We start from the raw sequence: 24,231 nt of genomic DNA, 5'->3' as shown, positions 1-24,231 counted from the left end.
ATAAGCTTTCCTATGTTTAGCAAATATCTACCTGTGCAAAAATTATATCTATCTGTGCAAATTCTGACAAATGGTCCCAGAACACAGTTATATTGCAATGGCTAAAATCAAATGTTTTGACTTTTTTTGAGGTAAAAAAAAATCCCAATTTTACTATCCAATTCATGAATTGAATAGTAAAATTAGCAGGCACTCAACATGCTCAACTTGGGCTAGCTACAACCCTGATAAGGCATATACACAAAATTATTCCCACTGCGCTGGCACGTTCATCAAAATTACTTATATCGTTTGCGACTGGGTTTTGAAACTAGGGAGTATGTGATTTATGAGACGTCTCTGAAATATGATACTGTAAGGTGACATGGCGCTTCAAGAGTATTTGATATCAGAGACGTCTTTGAATTAGCAGTGCCCCCGAACTGATACTGGACCACAGTGACACACCAGTAATGTTTTACCACCCCCACCTGCTCCCCGATAACTGCCCTCTGATTGTCTGAAGAGGCACTTATTTTCTCATGCAGAGAGACTTATTTTTCACTCAGTCTATTGTGTCTGATCATGCCTCCATCCTCTGAGCCATGCAGTTGTGCAAAATAGCCCCCTCTATTGCTTCAAAATAAAATCCTGTGTTGTTGGGACAGACTTTGTACAAGCAGTTGGTCTTACCCCCTCATTTGAAACACAAGTGTATTGTAACAACTCTCTGTTATAATTAAAATCCTGTAAAGAATTTGAAGTATCAATAATAAAAATCCCTTTAAAAAGGGATGTACCGGCAAAAGGATGAATTACAATGAGTAACATAAGATTTCGTTTTAAAATATAAATATACAGTAAAAATTATTTTTAAGTGTAAAGATTATGGTTGTATTTTGAGCCAAATTCCATTTGTTGCTATTCTCTCAAAATCAGTCTTTACGTTGTTAGATACATTTGAAATAAGATGAAATAAATTCCAAACATTTGGCACCAAATGTGATCATTTAGTACCAAATGTGATGTGATCCTTCTACATCCTTACAATTTCGGAAGCTAATTCATTAGCGATTTTCCCAATAGTTTATGTTACACCCTGTTTTGTATTCTTCTTTCACACTATACTTACGTCAAAACTGTCTATGAGTATAATTGTGATTGCACAAATGAAATTTGTAAAAGCAAACAACATTCGCATCTTTTAGTATAGATTAATTCATAACAATCTAGTTTTGAAAATTTAAACACACAGAATATTAAACACTATATCAAGAATAATTTTTTTTTTTATATAAACAACAAATATATTATAGGCCTACACATACTGAAACCCAAAGCTATTGTATTAATTTTGTTAGCATGGTTAAAGACTAGTGATATACGTAGGAACATAATTCGTTACATCTGCACTAGAGCTCCATTTTTCTGATTCATGTCATCATTATTATACCAAAATATATGAAGTTAATCAACTTATCCAAAAGAAGATAATTGTTTATCAATGTGTGAGTGCAAATAGCTTTTGCAGCAGACTTGATTAAGGGCATAACATTACACCCTCTTCTATCCTAACATCTAATTATTATCCTGTGAACTCCTAAATGTAGAACCAATTGTCCTGCCAATTAGTCTCTCCCACCAATTGCCAATTAATTTTCATGTGTAAGTTTTCTGGAATAGATGTGTAATGACATCAAAACAGTTTCATAAACTTATAGCAAGATTGCTGCTAGATAACCTTGACCCTGCTTGAAAAGCACTATGACCATTGACCACACACTGACACCACAGATATTGGAACTTGTACTGAGTATTATATTGTCCCCTGTGCTTTATACTCTAATAAGGTCAATGTGCATGGTAAGAGGACCAGCGAATTTGCCAAATTTTCAATTTAGAAAGAAAGTTCCTAAAATATTATACTGATTTTACCTTAATATTGCAAAATCAACACAAAACATCTGTTGTCTTCACACACCAATTTTGGTATTTCTATTTGCCTTGACAACTCGATCATTTTTTGACAATATTTTCTGTTTTGTTCATACACTATCTATAGAAAGTTAGAAACAACAACAAACTTGAGCCAATTAATAAGTACCGGCCAGTTCCTGGCCGGTACAAAAAGATAATGTCTAATTTATTTTTCTACTAAATTCTGTGGCAGCTGTGGTATGATCTTATCCAATCGGGGGGGGGGGGGTCTTATTGGAAATTAGGTTTATTAAGGTGGCTGTGTACTCTCAGACATGCATGTAGTAAAAGTGCAATATCTTTGTAATTATTCAGCATAAAACATATAAAAGTATACATTTTTATGAAGGCAAGACATCAATAAATCTTAATATAAATACAGATTTGGGGTAAAAACAACAATTATGAAGAAAATCACAAAAAAGTGAGTTTTTGGCAATATTTGTTAGGTACATCATAACAAAAAACACTCTTTCCAAAAAATTTTATTTTGTTTTTAGCTCAATCTTGAGGCTCCATTCCAAAAACGTTTTTTTATTTTTTGATATTGGCCTTATTTTTTGAGATATTGACCATATAAGGCATCAAATTGAACTTTTAAAATTCACAAACGCCTATTTGCACAAAATGATGCCTAAAATCGGAAATAGACCAAAATAAAAAAAATGAGAAAACCGTTTCTTGAGTCGATCATGCTTTTTACGATGATCATATTTGCTTACCTATAGATGCTGTATTTATTGAGTTATCGTGTACCTAAATCGTCATTTTACCGAGAAAATGAACATTGAAATAATGGCCGTTGAAGTTTAAAGTGGTCACATTTTGCACTTTCATCGAATCTCGAAGGAGAATGCGGCAGTTTTAATTTTTCTACCTTACATTACATAAATATCTGGTAAATCCACGGCCCCTTGAGAAGTTTGAGCGAAATCCATTCATAACTTGATATTTAAATCGGGAAAGAACTTGAAAAAACCCACATTTTATCAGCTAAAACGGAGCCATTTGACCACTAGGTTTTTGTGAAATTAAGCGCTTCCGTGTTGTTTCCATAAGATCTTGCGCGCATGCAGATAAGCGTCAGCGTATCGTAAGCGTGTTTGTGCGTTAACAAATTGCGTGATACGCATACGCGATGTGTTGTTGTCTTGGCGTGTACCCTGGCTGGTACAACAAAGATTTTCTTTCCTTTTCAATTTCAAACACGAGCGGAATAGTGAAATAAAATCCTTAAAATATTGCAGTTGGAGTTTACAAATCTGGATTTTCATTCTTTGTATTTATAAAAAACATAACAAAGTACAAAAATATCAAAAAAAATCAATTTCGCGAAAGAAACAATGTCTATAGTACACAGCCACGTTAAAGGAGGATTAAGTGATCCTAGCATCCTCTTTTTATGACACTTTTTCAGTAGATATCCACGAAAAAAGCTTATTCCCAAAATTTCAGTTGATTCCGATTTTGCGTTTGAGAGTTATGCATGATTATGTGTATTACACTGCTCCATAAGCCAATGTTGTAATTTCATTCTGGTATTTGATCATAGCTTCCAGGGTCTATGATTTGATGATATTTTTGCTAAACGAATCAATTTTGGTACATTAGCATTATGTAGCCAGAGGTTTCCAGTGGTATAAAAATCTCAAAGTGGGGGGGGGGGGATGAAATGCCCTTTTAATTCTAAAGAAGTGCCAATTTTTTGTTTTTCAACAATTGGTATACCTTCAAGTCTCTTTTTTTGTGTGTCAAATTTGGTTTAAAGTTGTGTGGTTTTTCAGAGTCAGAGCTGCACATTCCCACCCAAACCAAAGTTGAGAGCCCCCTCCCCAGATCCAAACAGACCAAAGTTGCCAATAATGAAATTGAAATATTGGTTGAAGCAAAAATATGATAAAAACATAATAAAACATTCATGTAACTTAACTTTGCAACCACAAATGCCATGCCAGGGATGTGCTAATTTCATTATCAGTATATTCCTCAATGACACTTTTCATAGCTCCCTACACTAGTTCTGCCTACTGCCTTACATCACCCCGGGTGGACCCGGGGGTGGACCGTTGCAATGGTGTGGCACTCCAATTTTGTCATCTTCCAAGAGAGAACTACACCAGGAGTGCTCATCTAATAAGGGATCTAAAATGAGCGTTTATTGCATTTCGACAGTATTTTTTGTGGGACATGAGAGCACCTCAGACCTATCGAATTGCATTCTGAATACGAAGCATTTCTTTCTGATATCAAATAAATTACATTTTTGAAAATCACAATATAATACAAATTTTATGACAAATTATAAAAATTTGATATTTTTCAATTTTTGATATATAACAGTCCTCGAAATAAATTTTTATAAATCTAATGATATATTCTTAAAGTATATGTAGCAGGGGGGAAAAGCCGACGGTCAATTGAAAATTTTGACCTTTCATATTGAAGATATGGATTTTTTCCCAAAAAGACCTAATTTTTTTGGTGTTTTGGGAAAAAAATCCATATCTTCAATACTGAAAGGTCAAAATTTTCAATTGATCGTCGGGCTTTTCATCCCACCTACATACACTTTAAGTATAAATCATCAGATTTATAAAGTTTACTTCAAGTACTGTTAAATATCAAAAATATCAATTTTAATGATTTGCCATAAAATGTGTATTAAATTGCAATTTCAAAAATCAAAATTATTTAATATCAGAATGACATTCTTCGTATTCAGAATGCAATTCGATATGTCTGATGTGCTCTAATGTCCCAAAATAAATACTGTCCAAACGTTCATACCCCAGCCCTTAAGAAGGGTGAAATTAGACTCCGAAGATGACTGCGCTGGTGATCTACCAATGAACTACCCCTAGGCACTGAGCAAGTACTGTAATGTACAGGAAACATACCCCTATTCATGATTCAAAGCAATTATTACAAATCCTAACCAAATTTATCCTGGTATCTCGAGTCTTTGGTATATAGGACTACAGGAAACCACAATTCCAGGATCTGTAAGGAAACATCCATTTTCTGGTCAGTCAATATTTCCCATTTCTCTTCTCTGCTCAGATTCCTCTCCTTCCCCTCCATTATTAATTAGACAAACATATCAAAGTACAACTCGGTATATTTATACAACAAAACCAAATCTGTGTAGTGTGTGTGTGTGTCTTGTGCAAGCAACCAATTAACCCGTGCTTCACACATTTATCATGCTCTGCCTAACCACAACATCATATTTTAAGCGACAAAATATTAATCACGCTTTCCCGGCCACCCATTTGCACTACACATATGTTTCACACACCCTGGATCGGCTATTGTTCTCTATAATAAAGCCTTTTCCATTCAAATGTAACACAAGTCGGTACTATTAACGTTTGTCGTATTTAACATGCTTGGTTGCTAAGCAAAGTTTAATTCGTTTGGTCATTAATTTGCGCATCTTCGAGTCGTGTTAATGGGAGCTGCATTGAGAGAAGAAACAAAGTACGCTGGGGTTTACTTACATCAGAGGCACGAATTGCAAACTTAATTAATGATCTTCCTGCCGGGAGCTTCATTTAGATGTTTCCTTGATGATAATGATGATGATGAAGCTTTTATAAGAGAAATGCTTATGTTTAAATTGTCACTTTGTGTTGAATAGGATATACATGTAACTTAGCATGTCTTGATTCTTTGAGCTGTTTATAGTACTGTATAGTGTAATATTGGGCTATTCCATTTAAAATATACACTACCCCTGTGGAAGATTTTGGAAATATATTCCACAGAGGGAGTATGAATTTCAAATGGAATGAACATATTGGGCAGCTCCATTTGAATTCCATACTCATGAGCAAGTTTCAAATAGAGTAGGCTAATGTGGTAATTCTATTTAAAAATTCATACTCCCCCTGTGGAAGATATTTCCAAATCTTCCACAGGGGGAGTGTAAACTTCAAATGGGTGGGCCCATTTTAGCTGTATTACGTTTTTGTGATTTGACCTGTTATGAACAATTTTGAATGTTTTCTTTAACCCTAACTTTACCAGATGATACAAAAGACTACAGAAATATTACTGCAAGTGCAAGTATCCCACATAATCTGACGCGTAATCATCAAACACACATCGGTTCCAAGGCTCATGGCTAAGGTGTGTCCGTGCATCCAGGGGGCGTTTTTCAATTGCTGGACGCACTGTTCAAGAAGCTGCATCATTGTCATGCGTCCATGTGGACGCAAGTGAATTTCAAAACACAATCAAGCTATAGTTAAATCTTACTCAATCTACTTCCCATGAAATGAAATTTCTAAATTTCCATCATGCATAAATTAATATTGAATTAGCAACCATACATATAGACCAATCAGTAAATGAGTTAGCAATATCGACCTTATTTTGCGACAACTTCCGGGTCAATGTTTTGGTAGGGGTGTGCCGCTGAAAATTTGAAAGTGGACCCATATACCGATTTGTCAAGTCAAATTATTTGGCCAAATTAAACCCAAATTGTCTTAGTTTTTATTTTTTAATCCCCCCCCCCCAAATTTTGGCAAAATTTCAAAACTTTTGGCAAGATTGAGGCAAAATTGAGTATTTTCCGAAAAAAATTGACCTACAAAACTGGGTCATTGTTATATCTAAAGGCTGAAAATGCTACCCATGTTTGCGACATATCCCTGTATGGTCATTTGCACTGGTTCCCCCCTCTCTCCCGGGGATGGACAAACCCAGGATCATATTCAACATTATAATTTTCGAACAGACTGTTAAAAATGACATTATGTCATTGATGTATGCATTTTTTCTTTCACATCAGACAAGTATGTAATAATGAAGGTATTCATTTTTTCTTTCAGATCAGACCAGTATGTAATAATGAAGGTGTACTAATGTGTTCTGCCCATTGAAGCAAATATTCATTTTAATAGGGGTTTCCTATTTTTGTACATACTTAATCTATATTTTTGCATTGATAAAGTCAGTGTTGCCATTCTTTGGTGTACTGTGCAAGGAGCACTGCACACCGACATCACCTGGCTAATAATTACTTTGTCAGCAGAGATACTAAAATAAATACCGTGATCGATACACATGAATTTGCTATGCACGAGTTTGATATGAGAAGAAAATCTATGGGAAAGGAAAAAAGGAAGGAATAAAGAGAGAAGATGAACAAAGAACTTGTTTGCTTCCGGGATTTGAACCCCAGACCCCCAGCATGCCAACCACTCCATCGGCGTAAGGTAGCCACAGGTCTTTCGCTGGCCGGCCAACGAAAACATGCCTATTATGACTTAGGGTGATTGTGTCATTCACTCACCTGGGATTCAGGTATACACAGTGGCTTTGCGCTGTTGGGTTTTGTTGGATTAAAGCAATAATGTGTGATTTGCATAAAGAATAGATTCCTATTTAAATGTTTGTTTTCACTGATCACATTATCCCCTTTTAATTTCGAGCCAAACAAATGAGGTATAACGAAGAAAATTGCGATTTCATTCCAGCGCCTACAATGCGCCTACAATGTAATACTGCATGGAGCATCGCGCTCGACGTGTGTACACATAAGGTGACATCCACAGGAGATGTTAGCAAGCAGTTGATCGATGAACTCTGAATAAAACCGGGTCGACCGGTTTTAATATAAAAAGTTAAATTTTACTGTTATTAAAGCACTTTCAGGCTTAATCTCTTACGTGGTATTTTAGTGCACCACTGGGCATTATAATTATGCAAAAAGTAGAAATCCGAGTAAAATTAAGGGTGTCGCTGTGAAGCAAATCACACATTATGGCTTTAAGGACAGTAACACTGCATAGTCTGCCTGACCTGAAGTTGTAATACATCACTTAATATGCACATTGTAAACCTTGTTGTCAAAGTAGCCCAGTTGGGCGTAAAAGACACAAATTGGCAACCCTGTATTAATATTGGAAAGAAAAGATCTCCAATATTATGTCTGATTTCAGTAATAATAGTAGTGTGCTGACTAATGGTAGCAATATTGATTAATATAGAATTCTATTAAATTTATTCTTTTTTTTTTGGTTTTTTTTTTGCCATTGTCAGGGATTTCTTATGTAGGTATGTTTTAAATGTATGAATGTGAAGGTAATAAAGTCATTTCTTATACAGCTTTATATCAAGGGCAGGGGTGTCGTTAGACCAGTCAGAATGGGGTGTACCACCGGCGTGTCCAGGATCTTTTCCTGAGAGGGCATCAGAGGGGTTTTCAGAGTTATGCGGGGGGGGGGGCTTAATGGCTAAAATTGCCAAAAACAGCTGATTTTACATGATTTTAAACAAAGTGCTGGGGGCTTCAGCACCCAAAACACCCCTCCCCCCGGACACACCACGGTGTACGCTTGTACGGTGTACGGTCTTTTTTGAGGCATATGAGGGGTCTTGATCAGTCGCTGATTTGGACCTAAAACATACCTTTCTTGTGTACATGATGCAGTGGTGTAAATTGGAGGCAGGGACTTTAACCTCCTGAGCACTACCTGCCGATCTAAAATTGCCTCTGATTGGTCAATTACGTGATTTCTCCACTTTAATCACCAATCAGAATGACACTTTGCACATAATTCACCCCAATTTTTTTGCGTGGTGAAATCATTCTAATATGTTGCTGATTGGTCCAATTGATAATGAAAACTTCTTTTTGGCCAATCAGCAGGTAGTTCTCAAGGGGTTAACTGTTAGACTCCTGACTCCCCTTGAGTTCAATGAACTTGCCTAATCTGCAAAGGTCCACACTTTGCTAATTTTTTCAACAAAAAAGACCAAAAATATGAGAAAAATTAATATGTCCACTGTTTGTTGATAAGCATTAAAAAAAAAGACAATTTTTATGGGGTGTTCACTGTTCAGGTCTACTTTTGCAGGAGAGCATTAAATAGCTCTTTTGGAGCCTTCACCAAAGAGCTTTTAAATAAAAATAGAGTCGCAATAGATTATATAATCTTTTGTTCGTTTGATGCCGATTAGAAGTTGCGACAGGCTATTCATAGAAGTGGTACCATGGTTTCGAATAAAGGGGTTCCGCCATTAAATTGGTCACTGATCCGGCATCATATTAACGCTTTACATAACAGGCGAGTATCAATAAGTGACCACACTACAGTCATGTGTAAGGGCAGTCATGTGTAAAGTGGTACCATTGTACTCATGTATCCCAAATGTGTACTTGTGTGGGTCTGAAGTCTATAAGGAGGCTTTAGCTGTCGATGCAATCATCTTTACCACCCACCTGACGTTAGGCGTTTCATTTAAATAAATTGAATGCTCTTGCTGATCGATTACACATTAGAATGTATGAAGGCTGCCATGTCCAGTCCATATAACTATATTACACTATAAATGGTAATCGCTATACGTAATTTACGTATACATGTAAGTATAAGTATAGGCCTATAAAGGTTGTTTTTAAGAAATTTTCATTTAATTTAATTTTAAGAAGGAGATTGGTATAGAAATAGTGGCGTGCCCAAAGAGGGGAGGGGGATGGGGAGGGGCATCTTCACCTCGGTGAGAAGTCTTGGGAGGGAAGGAGGGAGGAAGAGAGGAGGAGGGGATATGGAGAATGAGAGAGGGCTGGAGTAAGGTAGAAATAAAAAGATATAATAAAGACAAGTAGATAAATAGAAATATAAGGAGAATGGTGGGAATGAGAGAGGGTGGGTGAGGGGGGAAAATGAGAGCGAAGGAGTGATAAAGTGTAGGCCTAGGAAAGAATAAGTACAGAGAAGGAAAAGAAGGGAATGATGAATACATTTAATAATAATTATTAGGCCTATATAATAACTAAACACATAACAGCACTGGGCAGCCATTCGATGATGTCAATGCCTTTATTTGTTACGTAATTAAAACGCCTAGTCAGATGTATTTCACACCTATCAAACACAACTCACCCAATTTACGCAAACTGGACGTTGAATGTACACTCTCATGAATATTGATTGGCAACATTTTCCAATATGTCAGCGCTCTAATCGGAAACAATAGAACAATAGACCCTGCAGGCGTTGGCCTTCACCATGTTCAAGGAGAGCTATTTATTTAGAGCATTTACAGTATAATGTAAGGAGAGAATGGTCAACTAAGGAGAGCTAAAATCACTATCCTATATCAGATCTAAGGAGAGCAGTAGAGGGCAATTACTCTTGCTCTCCTCAAAAGGCAGTCCCTGGGAACTACTGAAATCCTCAATATCGTTCAGTTTTACCTTTCACTTTTGAAAAATCAATGAAAATATGTCTCATTTTTCTCATATTTCCACATTGTAGAAAGAATGCAGTGAATGTGCGGAGCTACATGCCATAGCTAAAGATGCTAAAAACAAAATACAAAAGATACAGGAAGATTGCAACAGAAGAGTAGATGCTAGCAACAAATCCCTTACTGCCAGACATAAAGAAGAGGTAAGTGTATAGTGTTGATCTAACATTGCCTCTGATTGGTCAATTACACAATATCTTCATTTTCATCACCAATCACAATGGAGTTTTGCAAATAATTGATCCCAATTTTTTTGTGTGGTGAAATTATTGTAAAAATGTTGCTGATTGGTCCAATTGATAATGAAAACTTCTTTTTTACCAATAGGCAGGTAGTTCTCAGGGGGTTAGGCCAAAAAAAAAACATGTTTGTTACCTGTAGCAGGTCAAAAAAGTCAAATCTGAAATGCTTTTTTGCTGAACCATGAAATGGTATCAGCCTATATTAGTGTATGTTACTAGCTTACTTACTTACTAGCCAGCTCTGCTTACTAGCTTACTAACTGACTAACCATTTGGTACTGACTAACCATTTGGTCTAAAATGGACATATCTCTAAATGCCACGAAGGTATGACACCCCAAGTGGTGTCATATGAAAGAGAAAAATGTAAAGAATATAATAAAAATATTTCCAAACGTCAGAGGTCATCCAGGGGTCACAGGGGTCAAAAAAAGGTCATTTTAACCGAAAATGCTCCGATTGAGCTTAAATTTAAATGCAATGATCCTTATGACATTCTAAAAATGTTTAAAACATTTAAAAATTTATTTAAGGTCATTAAGGGGTCAAAAAAAAAAAAAAAAAAAAAAAAGGTCAAATTTTTCAAAATGTTCCAATTGAGCTGAAATTTAATTGCAATGATCCTTATGACATTCTAAACATTTAAAAAATATTTTAAAATTCATTTTAATGTCATTAAGGGGTCATAAAGGGGTCAAAGGTCAAGTTTTTCAAAATGCTCTGATTGAGCTGAAATTTAAACGCAATGATCCTTATGACATTCTAAACATGTTGAAACTATTTTAAAATTCATTTAAGGTCATTAAGGGGCAATAAAGGGGTCAAAGGTTAAGTTTTCAAAAGGCTTCAATTGAGCTGAAATTTAAATGCAATGATCCTTATGACATTCTTAACATGTTTTAAATATTTTATAATTCATTTAAGGTCATTAAGGGGGTCATGCAGAGGTCAAAAGTCAAGTTTTCAAAATGCCAGCTTTTCCTGATCAAGGTATAAACGGCAATTAATGAAACAGTTTTATTAAAATTAATACTCTCCAGCACAGTATTGCTGCTTGATCAGATCGCCTCAGTCATCCGCCTAACTTACCTCGTGCCCTTGCAAAGGGCACAGTTGCTCTAGTTTATTTTACATTCTTTACTTTTCCTCTTTAATTAACACCACTCGGGCGGTCATACCTTCGTAGCATTTAGAGATTATGTCCATTACAGACTCCGGGTGACAGTGGTATAGGCCTACCACAATATACTGCCGAAGCCACATGGTTCAGCTATGGTGCGGTTATCGCTCTAGTTTTTTAATCCATGTCTTCAAATGACAAAAATACCTTTTTTGCTGCAAATTGGAATGGGAATTTACAGTGGGCCTCCCGACAGCCGACACACAAAAAAATTATATTCAAGAATATTTATGATCCTATTTCAACCTGCAGATTAAAAAAGTATTTAAAGAAAATGTGTGATGTTTTCTCCAGTAGTTTTTCACTACCCTCATTTGTTGTGTAATGTGTAAATGTTTACTCCAGTAGTGTTTTATATTATTTTTTGAGATTTTTCTGGTTTTTCTGGGGTTTTTTTCTTTGAAAAGTGAAAAAAAAATCTAATGCGTAAAATAAGCTGTCAAAAACGTAATGTGTGCACACTACAGGAAACAAACTTGTTGGGTTTTTTTGGTCAAAGTGTGTGTAGTATTATGTGACACAATCTGGTCCATGGGAGCCAAAGGAGGCATATTTGAAAATTGAGTTACTGTAATCATTACATATAACATACAATATGCTATTATTTACTGTAAACATGAAAGGTCTAGCATACTTTATTGTAAAGTTATGAAGTTTTTAGATGTCTATTTTCTTATGTATTTTACTGTTTTGTACTCCATATTTTTACCTTTATCTCAGTTTCAATTTTACCGCCTTTGGCCCCCATGGACCAGATAGTGTCACATATTTAAGTCATCAGGGGCATATATTAAAAGCCAGGCCCATACACAGGATTTACTTTTGGGGGTGCGGAGTGCGGACCTCCAAAAAAATTAACCTTTTTTGAATGAACAGTGCGTATATGCGCTTGTTATTAAAAAGTGGACTTGACTCCCAAAACAAATTGGTGACAGAACATGGAAGCACACTTTCTCCTCTATGCAGGATATGCAACCATTGTGCAGTCTCCTCTTAATTTCCTTGATTCCAAAATGGACTGGTGAGAATGTTTTCCATTGTTTCCATTTCTCAGATTTCAAGCAGATCTTCTTCATCAATTTGTTGTTATCACACATTTAGAACCGTATTTCCTCAAATAGTCACTCCCGGGGGCGTTGCATTTTCCAAAAGGGGGCATTTATTACAGGTCATTTTTAGAATGATAATTCCTGTTAAAATCATTAGCTGAAATTACGAATCATGAACTTAGGAACGATGACTTCCGTTTCACGTTCGGGTTTACGATAAGATTTTCGCCAACTACCGACACCATGTGTGCACCTTGGTAAGCTTAATACACAAGATAGCATGGAAATATCAGCATTTTGGTTGAAAAAAGTGGTGGGCCGTTTATTTGAAGGGGGCGACTATTTGAGGAAATATGGTAATTGAATTGACATGGAAAAAACACAAATTTAATAGTGTGAATTATCTAGGTTATTTGGATTCAATTTCTGTAAACACCTGCTAAATGAAGACATAGGATTAAGCATGACCTCATTCAGTGTTGCCAATGTATGAATAATGAGCCCAATTGGGTGAATTTTGATAAATTTCTTTTGCAAAAAGTATTGTCCAGATGCCATGCCACCAAAGCCAAAAACAAGCAGGCCTGGAAAAAATGTGGAAAATGGGAAGCTCCTTCCAGGGAAATTTGGAGGGAAATTAAGGTCCTTAAACAAAGAAATATATAAGAATTTTTGTCATTTAGTTGATTGCAGGCTTTAAAGCCTTAATGTATGATCTTTTTCAGAATATACCTTTATTTTTTTCAAAACCGATTTTTTTTGGCATATTTGTAATACTTACACATATTCCAATTTACATCTATAAGCAAACTGTCAAATTTGCCCTATTTGTAGTAAAACGGGATGATTTTCTGTTGGTCCAACATATTATCATAATTTTTCAGATTATGATAATATGTCGAACGATCATAAATCTTAATCTCCTCTGAAGCCAGTTTGGTTACGCTCCTCCACACATGTGGAGCGAGCATAACCAAACTGGCTGCGTAGGAGACTAACTCTGAGGCCGCACTCGGCGTCCTAATCCAAAAAGTGTGAGATATTTCGAGGGATAGAGGTAAAGTTTATGATGTTGTTTAATTCTTTGCAAATTTCCAATGTTTTTCGTGTCCAAATGTATTGGGAACTTTCATAATGATTGCATATTATCATTTTGGAAGAAAAAAAAGAAAAATCTAAAAATTTAAAAAGATTGTATATTAAGGCTTTAATGGGCCTCTTGGAAGGCTATACAATTTGAAACCATCTAACGGCAGCAGAAAACCCTGATGTCACATGTCTTTTGGCTGGTTTAGGTATACAATTTATTCTGTGTTAGGAAATTGATAAAAACAGGGGACAACATGCCAAATATGGATTGGTTTTTCTGCTGCCTTTAGACACGTTCATACAATTTTCCACTTTCCAGTGAATATTGCCACATACCTATTTTATGCAGCCGATGACACAGATTTTGCATTTTGAGAGGTTTTTTTACTTTTTGCTAAATTTGTTTGCAAAAAAAGAGTAAAATCTTAACCAAATTTTCAAGCTTTTGGTGATAATTTAGGGTGAAGTTAGCCTCCAGTAAATAAAAATGCTGACAAACCGACCGACTCTACTAGTACTTCTGCCCGTAATACAGGGTTGTTGTTGTTTTTATGTTGCCTTAATTAATAATTGACTTCCCATGCATTACCTTGCTAAAAATAAACAATTACATAATTATAATGCTTTCTGACTAACAAACTGGGACCAAAAACACTGTCAGTTTTGAGAGCGATGAGAACGGATTCGCTCCTATTTCCCTTAGGAAGGGAAAAATAACATTTCTGTGATGACAATTTGTTCACTCACAGTGTGAGTACAATAAGTATTATCAGCAGTACATCACAGAGAAGGTACCTTACACTTCCCACAATGCATTTCTGTAATGACAATTTTCTGTACATACTAATTTGCAATGATGTGCAAGTAGGTCGATAATGACAAAAGGTTCCTCAATGAACAGAAAACATCAGATCTTCCAAAATATGTTCATTTGACTATCGATCCATGCAGTGGCGGCGTCATGATTTTTTTCGGGGAGCATTGAGGGTGCATAGTGATTAGTGAATATCAGGGGGAGTCAAAATCAACAAATTTTGCGCAAAATTGGTGCAAAAAGTGGAAATTTTCGTAATTTGGGTTACTGAGGGGGGCAACAGGGGGCAAGAGGTCTGACAGGGGCATTTTACTCCCATGCCCCCCCCCCCTGGCACCGCCACTGGATCCATGTTTACCCATGGCAACTTTTGCGCAAAACTGGTGCAAAAAGTGGAAATTTTCGTAATTTGGGTTACTGAGGGGGGCAACAGGGAGGAAGAGGTCTGACAGGGGCATTTTGCTCCCATGCCCCCCCCCCCCCTGGCATCGCCACTGGATCCATGTTTACCCATGGCAAAGGAAAGGGAATCTGTACAAAGTATTGGGAGTGTCATTTGACGTAATGAGGTGATACATCATGTTGCAAAGGATTCTGGGAAGAGTAAGATGTCTTACATCATGTCCAACTGTCTTTTGCCTTCCTTTTCTAGGCTTGTAGATTTCTTTAGCATCATATCAAGTCACACATTTCATTAACCTATATTCAACATCACAGTTCAAACTTTGATCTCAAGTTTTAGAGTATGAGTTTGTGTACCCAACTTTTGAAATGTCATTCAATGAGTGTACAAACGTATTGGGGGTAAAGGACTTTGCCTTGACTGGTGACCATGTTTGAGATCGTATTAATTGCATAAAAGAGGGTTAAGTCTGTGCTATAGGTTGTGTGCTTTTTTTATCAAGAAGTATTAAGGTAATACTTGGCATTTTGTATAATGATTCAAATTTCTTGAGAATAAAATTGTGATTTTATTAAATGTTTTAGCAACATTTAAGACTTTAAAGGAGAAATCATACAATGTGTTGATCAGTGCAGTCAGTGGCATAGCTGAGGGGCAGGTAAATTGCCACTACAAAAATGTTCAGGGCTGAAAATGGGCACGGCAAAAAGTAAAGTATCATTAAAATGACTGAAAATGGGACAAAATATTGACAAATGGGGTTTTGCAACTGTGAACATTTGCTCAACTTTTCCTTAAAATCAATTTGAGCGTTCTTCATTATCACTTAAGGCCAGAGTAATGGAAGACACATTCGTCCACGACCGAATTTGAGATTTTTTGATATTTATCAACACTAAGATGTATTCTTTCACTCGAAACTGATAAAATACAACTTGCCAATATTTATTCGTATTTTTGCTTGATTGATTTCACTCTTTTCAACTCTAAAAAGTCACATGGCTCAAGACAGCTTAGTAAATTGGCGGAAATAATGAGTCAGAAATGCTTGCGAATGCGAAATATTGTGATTACAGCGCGATTAAGCGTCAAGTGACGCGGCATAACTCTGCGCGTATATCCAACGCAGTCAAAGGCGCATTCGGTATGTTGTTAACGCCAGCAAATGTGATGTAAACAAAACAAAAATTTGTAGTGAAAAAGCCACTTAGATTTTTTAATTATTTTGGATTTTGGCGCACTAAAACCAGACATTATAGATTCATTGGTGCAAAAAGATGCATATTTAGACCATGCACCAGATACAGCTTTTACAAGCGTCAGTCTTACCGTTTTAAAATATCACGGACGTTTTGTGCATTATTTTGACATTTTTTACTAAAACATCGATTTCTCAGAGTTCATTTTTGACAATATTGCACGATTTTTGTGACAAGATAACTTTCGAAAAATATGCAAGCAAAAGGTAAACTTTTGCACTATCGCTTAGAGCACATCAAAGTCTGGGGAAGGTTTTCTCATTTTTTCAAAATATTTGTTTTGAACAAAAATATGCACCATTATGTGGAATTTTAGCTTAATAGAGTGACAAAATTGCTTTTTTCACATGTTTTTTGCAATATTTCAAAAATAAGACGAATTTCAAAAAATAAAAAACCTTCCCTAAGTTCATGTCTCTTCTCCATGAAAAACTAACTAAAATTTTTTTACTCCGAACGGATTTTTTTTTAAGTTGTCACAAAAAAATTGGGGTAAAAAAGTGTATTTTTGTGATTTTCTCAAAAACTCGATATTTTTAAACAAATCTGACGTCACCATGGGATTCCTTGACTCATTTCCTTTCCAAAAATGTATAGTTTTATATACTTTGGACATACAATTCAAAAATAATGATGCTCGAAAAGGTCCATGTTCTCTCCCATTACTCTGCCCTTAAATGAATATTAAACCATAGACCATTTAAAATAGGTCTATGATTAAACCCACCAGCATCACCTTAATTTTTCTGTGATCAGACAGCATCACAATGAATGGATGAATACCTAAAACCAGACTAATTACGCAAGACATTTATTTTTCTGTCTCCACGCCTAGATAGTGACAAAATAGTCCCTCGTATCCGGGACGAACCCCTGTGCTTTGTCATCCCTATTTGCACACTGTCAGAGGTAATTCCTAGCAATTAACTTTTCAAATTGATTCTTAAATCAAGACAGGAACCGTTATTCAGGTCATAGACCTAACATCATGTTAAGACTAGTATTTAACCTTTTTACAGAGATGACAAGTAGTGCAAAATGGTTTACGAAATTGTCAAAAAAATTGTTTAAAAATTGGGAAATTGAAAGATTATCTTATTTGTCTTTTCATTGAATGTTGGATGGGATTTATGAAAATTTTCAACATGTTACATTTTTCAGTTCTGCATAGCTTAAAGTACATAAATTTATAAATTAATATAGAAATTTCTGGTTTCAAAAACAATCGTGAAACTTTACATTTTTTCCCACTTTTTTCTCCACAAAATACACATTTTGTAGTGTTGTCTGCTTGTGACTCAGTGCACACAGGGCTAACACCCTACGACCTGGCCTACTTTAGCCCTCTTGGGGATAAGCCATATTAGCTTTCTGATCCAAGACAATTTTTTGTTTAATTTTCAATTATTGCATATATACAAATTGGCCTTCATCAGTCGTTGTATTTGGTGATGAGTGCTATTTGTCCCATATATTTGTTCTGGTAATTACACGCTGGAGTACTTAATTTCATGTATGTATTTATGATAAGTTACCACTTAATTTTGAACTTTTTTTCCTGGTAGGTGTCTTTCTTAAGTTCAATTTTATTTGATGAGGATAAAATTGATGCATCTAGTGGACACTTGAGTCCACCCTGACGTACTCAAATTCTACTTAAAGTTGACATAAGAATTGTATGGCCAATCAGTGGCTTAGCAATGTATCTTTGCAGTTACTGGCTTTAAAGACGTTTTAATTAAACTTTATAACTCATTTCAGGGAAGAATAAAGTATTCCTAAGTCCCATGGGGGAGAGAAGTAAAGAAGTTGCTCAGTTCTGATCATATTTGTACTTCTTTTTCTTTATTTCAATAGAAATTATGGGTCACAAGTTTAGTCAGAAAGCTTTTAGAGGCCAAGTTATGCTGATTTCTTGTGCAAGTAGCAAGCCCCAACCATACTACAGTAACACTCTGTAGTCTTTGCCCCGATCTTTTATTTCAAAGGTCTATTTTTTATCTGCCAAATAGAAGAATATTTAGATTAAAACAAATTAGTATTTTTCTGACATCAGGCGTACATTTACATGTACTCATGTATGCGCTTACCAAGTTTTATTTTTGTGTTTCAGATTTTCTATAAATTTTTCTTCTGATTGGGAGGGGGGGCAACCAGGGGAAATATTCATGTTTGGGGGTAAAGCACCCATGGAGAGCACATCATAAATTTTTGGTGGGTATGCTTCCGGGATCCCCCTGAATTATTTTGAGGTGGTGGGTCTTTGGGAGCTGACGGCATACCAGGATTGGTTCTTTTGGAGCTGCAAACAACTAAATGGGAGTATTTTGTAGCTGCAAACAGTCAAAATCAAGGGTCTTTTTTCAAATCAAGGGTCTTTCAAAACTCAGTTTTAGTTCAATTTAGAGTGTTTTGGAGCTGTGAAATCCAAAAGGGTGTCTTTCCTGGGGAGCATACCTGTATGGTAATTTGTGTTAAGTGTGCCCCCCCGAGTAAGCACAACTTGGGAAAGAGATGAGAGACAGGCGCAAGCAGGCCAGGAGGCAGAGGCACAGAGAGGTGGACCTTTTTTTCTTAGTTATCCCATTATGCTTAGCTCAGACTGATCACTAGCTCACATGGAGCAAGAAAGACGAACTGCAAAAGTCCAGAGACCACGCCACCGGGTGGGGCAGTTAGTAGACTTTCGGAGTTAATCTTTCTTGAGCGATCAGAGTCTATAGTTGCTTACTAAAAAACGGGTCCTACTCGTTGGACTACGAGAAAGAGAGACAGAAAGATGGAGATCAAGAGAAAGACAGGGAATAAGAGTTGGACACACAAAAGTGTGAAATAGAAGTAGAGAAACACATATCTAATATTTATATATGAGTGTACCATTTAACTATTTTCAGAAAAGCCAAAGACAAAGAATTTTACGAAGGAACCTCGCAGTTGCTCCTCAAATTTACTGAGCACTTGACACTTGTATACTCCATATCGTTGTGTATTTGAGATGGATAAGCACACACTCTAACAATGGCACGATGTTTGCATACCAGGATTCAACACTGATCTTGATAGGTCCCCTAAGATTTGAACCAGGGGCCTATCCCACCCACTTGAAAAGTGTAAGAGTACCTTATTTGAAATTTTAAGGTACACTGAAATATGAAGCGTTGGTGTGAGCTTAGATTTCAAATCTTAAAATACACCAACGAGGTACTTGTTTCCATAATTTTTTAGGATATATTGGTCTCAGAGAAGATTATCTTACATTTCTTCCATGCATGTACCGATTTGCCATGCAGTGCAACCAGGCCTGTACACAAGATTTTTTTTGAAAAAGTGGATATTTTTACAAGGGGGATGCTTTTGAACCTTTTTTGACCAAAAAGCTTAATTTTTAAATTTTAAACGATGTTTTAAAGATCAGTGCCGAAACGCCGAAAATCGAATATTTTGACTTTTCCTCCAATACGCGAAAGTTTCTACAAAACTCACTTAATTTAGTGACAGACGACAATTTGAGCACGTCTTTGAACCAAGTTTAATTAGTGTTGCCATTTTGTTTTGGAAATCATTTATTACTGAGTCTGAAGTATAACCACCCCCCACCCCCCGTTCCAGAGGTAACAATTACAATCTTTTTGTCTAGGCCTAGGCCTACTGAATATTCAGCAAAACGGCTTCTTGTAGATTTTACATGTCTACTAACCTTAAAATCCATTTTTGAGGATTTTTGAATGCATTTCTAGACTTTGCAGGTGCCTACTCGGCCAATAAAGTGTTTTTCCCAATAATATTTCACGACGATGACTTTTTGTAATCTTTGTTTATCATCATGATTGAAATAGAACACATTTTATGAAGCGCATCTCTTATTTTATGCGCGAAGAATGTAAAAGGAACGCGATCATAGCGACGGCCGTTACAAGCAAGGGGGCGCAGCACTAATTCAACGTCCCATAGGATAACGTGTGAATTCGGCCTACTTCAAGCGCCACTTCTGGCGTCCCTGCAATACTTGGCAAAATAAATTTAATATCAAATTAAAGCTCTGTTTCTCTAGATTCCAAAACTTTTGTCGGCATATATCGATGACCATTGACATTTTTCGCTAATTTGCGGTGCAAAAAAAAAGAGCTAAAAATATACTAAACTCACCACTCACATTTCAAAATCAGGTTTTCTCTTAATCCGCCACAGAGAATTGCTTTTGAGATCAATTGTCCAGTTTTTTTCTGCATGTTATCATTAAAGACACTTGTCGAATTCATATGAGCCGATTTTGAGTGATTTAAAGTGAACATGTCGGTAGATATGGTCGCTACAATCTCATATTCACTATGGACTATATTAGCCGAATTTCGTTGTTACATAAAATGCCGAGTGATTTAGTGTTGCGCCCTCTTATCAAGCTGGCCTTGATTTTTAAAAAGCTCTTCTGTTGATATTGCAAGTTAGTAGTTATGCTTGTTCTTGAAGTAGATGTCAAAATATGAAAAAGCCCAATTTTAAGTGGAATTCTTGAATTTCTTGGAAAGTATTTGTCCCTATAGATCAGCATTAGAATTTTCAAGTTTAGAACAGAGTTCAGATTAATTTATTACCACCATTCATTTAGCAGTATTCTTATTAATTTTCAGCTCATTTTGGGGTGTGTTTGCTCAATTTCATGTGCTTTTTTCCCAGGACTTTGTTCAAGTTTTCCATCACTAAGTTTCAGGTGGTTTTTTTTCAGGTCTTTCCATTCATGACAGTTAATTTTCATGCCTGATAGATCAAATTGAGTATCTTTGGATAGATGCATACGGCAGTGTTAATAACTTTCTATGTGAGATGCACATCTGTCATTAACTATTATATGGAAGGATGTTCCAAAATAGACTATGGAAAGTTTGACAGACACCAGGTATCTAGTCCACTGCTTAATGCCATCGAGCAATTAAAAGAACCAGCTTAATTACTCACTGATAGATAGAAAACATGATTTTAGGTCAGGAAAGATATCTTACACTTCCCACAATGCATTTCTTCCATTTCAATTTTCTGCACTGAATTGATATTTGTATTGTAGTGCAACATGGGTCGATACTGGATAGCGACAAAAAAGTACCTTAATGAACAGAGCACATTCCAGATCTTGCAAAATCTTGGCTATCGACCCATGTTTAGCCAGTCTATTCTCAACACAGGGCCCGCGGAAGGTTTTTTGAAGTGTGGGGGCGAAAATTGTTCTACTAAAATGTAATAAATAATCGGGGAGCGACGGAGGGGGGATGTGCCACCCTCAGAAGTAAGAAACTTTTGCAACATGAAGACCTAATTGAAGCGATTTGGTGGCCCATTTTGGCACTATTAGACTCGCAATTACTAAAGCATGATGTATGGATCGATGTTGAAGTCGGCATGGAGTCCGTACTGACTTTGGTGACAATGTGACGGGCCCTGCATATCAGTGGGCCCGCAGTAATTTTCACATGCTTTAGGACGAGGACCTGCCTTCAAGTATATGCCTAAAATAATCGCAGGCCTATATTAATATAGGACCTACTTCTGATCGACCTGACTGGACGGGTTTTTAGGCATGGGCCTACTATGTGCAATTTAACCTTTTCTCTCCTCCTTTTCTCTTCTTCTCTTTCTAGTTTTCCCTTTCTCTTCTCTCCTTTCCTCTTCTTTCCCCCTTCTTCTTCTTCTCTTTGCTAAAAAGTGAGGGGGAAAATGCCGCCTGCCCCCCGCTTTGCGGGCTATGCAACATGAAAAGAAAGGTAACATGTATGAAGTAATAGGAGTGTCATTTGATGTAATGAAGTGTTGCATCATGTTGCAAAGGATTCTGGGAAGGGACAGATATCTTCTCTGATTTTGGGTCAACTTAATTGAAACTGATGACCTGAGTGAATGACAACTGAGGGTATTATTATACTATGCAAGTTTTGGATTTCTTGTTTTGGCATTGATTAATTATTTTGTGCTTGATTGACTTACTTTACTGATTGATTAATGATTGGTTGATGATTGATTAAGTGATGATTGATTGATAATCAGTTGATCAATTTGTGATTGCTTGCTTGATTGCTTGCTTGCTTGCTTGCTTGTTGATTGATCAGTCAACTAATCGATCAATTTATCGATTAATCAACCAATTATTGATCGAAATCGATCAATTTATCAATTTTGATCGATTGAGTGGTAGGTGAGTGAGTGAGGTAGTGGGTGGATGGGCGGGTGGGCACTTGAGTGGTTGGATTGGTAGTTGATGGTGTGTGAAGGTGGGAGCAACATATGGCAGAAGGAAGGATGGAGGATGTGAGTCTGGTGATGGTTGGAGGGAGGGAGAGAGAGGGGGTGATGTACCAAACGAGCAAAGCAAAAAGTATGAAATTGACGTCATGTCCTATCACACACATTCTTCGTATTATCTCAGCAATCGTCTTTAATTTCTTCTTTTTATCCACTTCTCCGGCTTAGCAAAGTTTTCAATGTAATTTGAAATATCTGTGTAATAAAACGACACATTTTTTTCATCGGCTTTGAACCACAGTTATAGTGCCAGTATCCTGTTCTCATTTTAAGCACTCGTAGTCGCACTCAAAAGGGGAAAATATGAAACACTCAAAATATAAAAATATTGTTTCAATCGTAACAAGTGGGAAGGAATGTTTTGAAAATAAATATTCCTTTTCTCCTCTCCAATGTCTCTTTATCTTCTTGTATTCTTGAGTTTCTTGCTGGATTCCTAGTGCTACTTTATCTTATCTCGTTACTTTTTACCTTTTATCCTCTCTATTCATCTCTTTTTTCTGGTTTGCTTTCTCTTATGGTAACATTTTCTTTTCTGTCTCGCTCTCATCCTCACTCTTTTTTCTTCCTTTTCCTTCACTTTTTCCTTCACTTTTTCCTTCACCAACATTTCTGTTTCTCTATCTATATTTCCTCTTTCACCCTGCTCTTGTTTTCTTCCTCTCCTTTGCAGGGTTTTCATGATTGACCACCCTGGCAAAAAAAATCATTGTTTTATTCAGTTATTTGTGCAATTTGATTTTGTTTAAAAGGTGATCTTTTGTGATTTTTTTCTATGATTTCTATGTAATTCTTTTTTTTGTGATTTCTTGAAAAATAAAAAAAGACTGAAATATAAAACGACCAAAAAAAAAATTAAGACACATATTGTTAAAAAAAAAGTCTTCCAAAAAAAATAATAACCCTCTGGGCAATGTGTTAAAAATTCACAATTGAAAGGATACAAAAAAATTCAGCAAAATGCTTAGAGAAAACCCTGCTCTTTTCTTCTCTTGTTCTGTGATTTTATCCATCTCTTCCCAGTGGCAGCACCAATGGGGGGACGACAAATTCCCCAGTCAGAACTCTTTCCCCACCAGTTGCCCCTACAGTAAAAACCCAAAATTACAAAATATTCCACTTTTTTGCCACCCCCCCGCGAAAAATTCCTGGTGTCGCCACTGTCTCTTCCTCCCTCTTTCATTCTCTCACCCTTATCCCACTCTCTCCCTTCCTCCATGCACTCAGTTCATCGTACTGCTCTATCATCATAGTATCCCAGGTCTCTGACTACTTCAATCCAGAGTAGAAGATCAAACACTTGTAGAACCAACTGACACATTCACCATGTTGAAAGTAAACACAACCAAATGAAAGCCTCGCCAATCGATGGCCAGCTCAAGCACCGCGTAAACGCCCGGGCTGGCAACGCATGGCTGATCTTAACAAGCACTCTGTTTGCTATTGTACAAACACCACAACGTTCAAATCTACGGGACAATATCTTTTTTTTATATAATGATAAATAATACTTGTAGCATTGCAATCATGTATGAGAATAAAATAGAGGGGCGTTGAAGCAACTCCCACTGTGTTGTCACGCCTGCTGAATTCTGAAGTCTCAACTTGACTTGTGATTCAACTTAGCTGATAACTTTGTCTTGTTATTAGAAATATCAAGATCAGTTTTTTGAAGTACTTGAAACA

The 24,231-nt window shown here is 36.4% G+C and overlaps 1 protein-coding gene across 1 annotated transcript in view; it reads left to right on the top strand.

Annotated features, from left to right (window-relative positions):
* The window catches only part of LOC140146249 (uncharacterized), a 200,228-nt gene that overhangs the window by 14,645 nt on the left and 161,352 nt on the right, over positions 1–24,231 (top strand). The window contains exon 2 of the mRNA XM_072168031.1: positions 10,230–10,364. Within this exon, the coding sequence (XP_072024132.1) occupies positions 10,230–10,364 (135 nt within the window). The remainder of the gene's footprint in view (positions 1–10,229; positions 10,365–24,231) is intronic.

The sequence above is a fragment of the Amphiura filiformis genome, chromosome 2 (genome assembly GCF_039555335.1).
Source record: "Amphiura filiformis chromosome 2, Afil_fr2py, whole genome shotgun sequence".
In the NCBI taxonomy this organism is placed as follows: Eukaryota; Metazoa; Echinodermata; class Ophiuroidea; order Amphilepidida; family Amphiuridae; genus Amphiura; species Amphiura filiformis.
The sequence above is the reverse complement of the archived record's forward strand: the minus strand, read 5'-3'. Positions and strand labels throughout refer to the sequence as shown.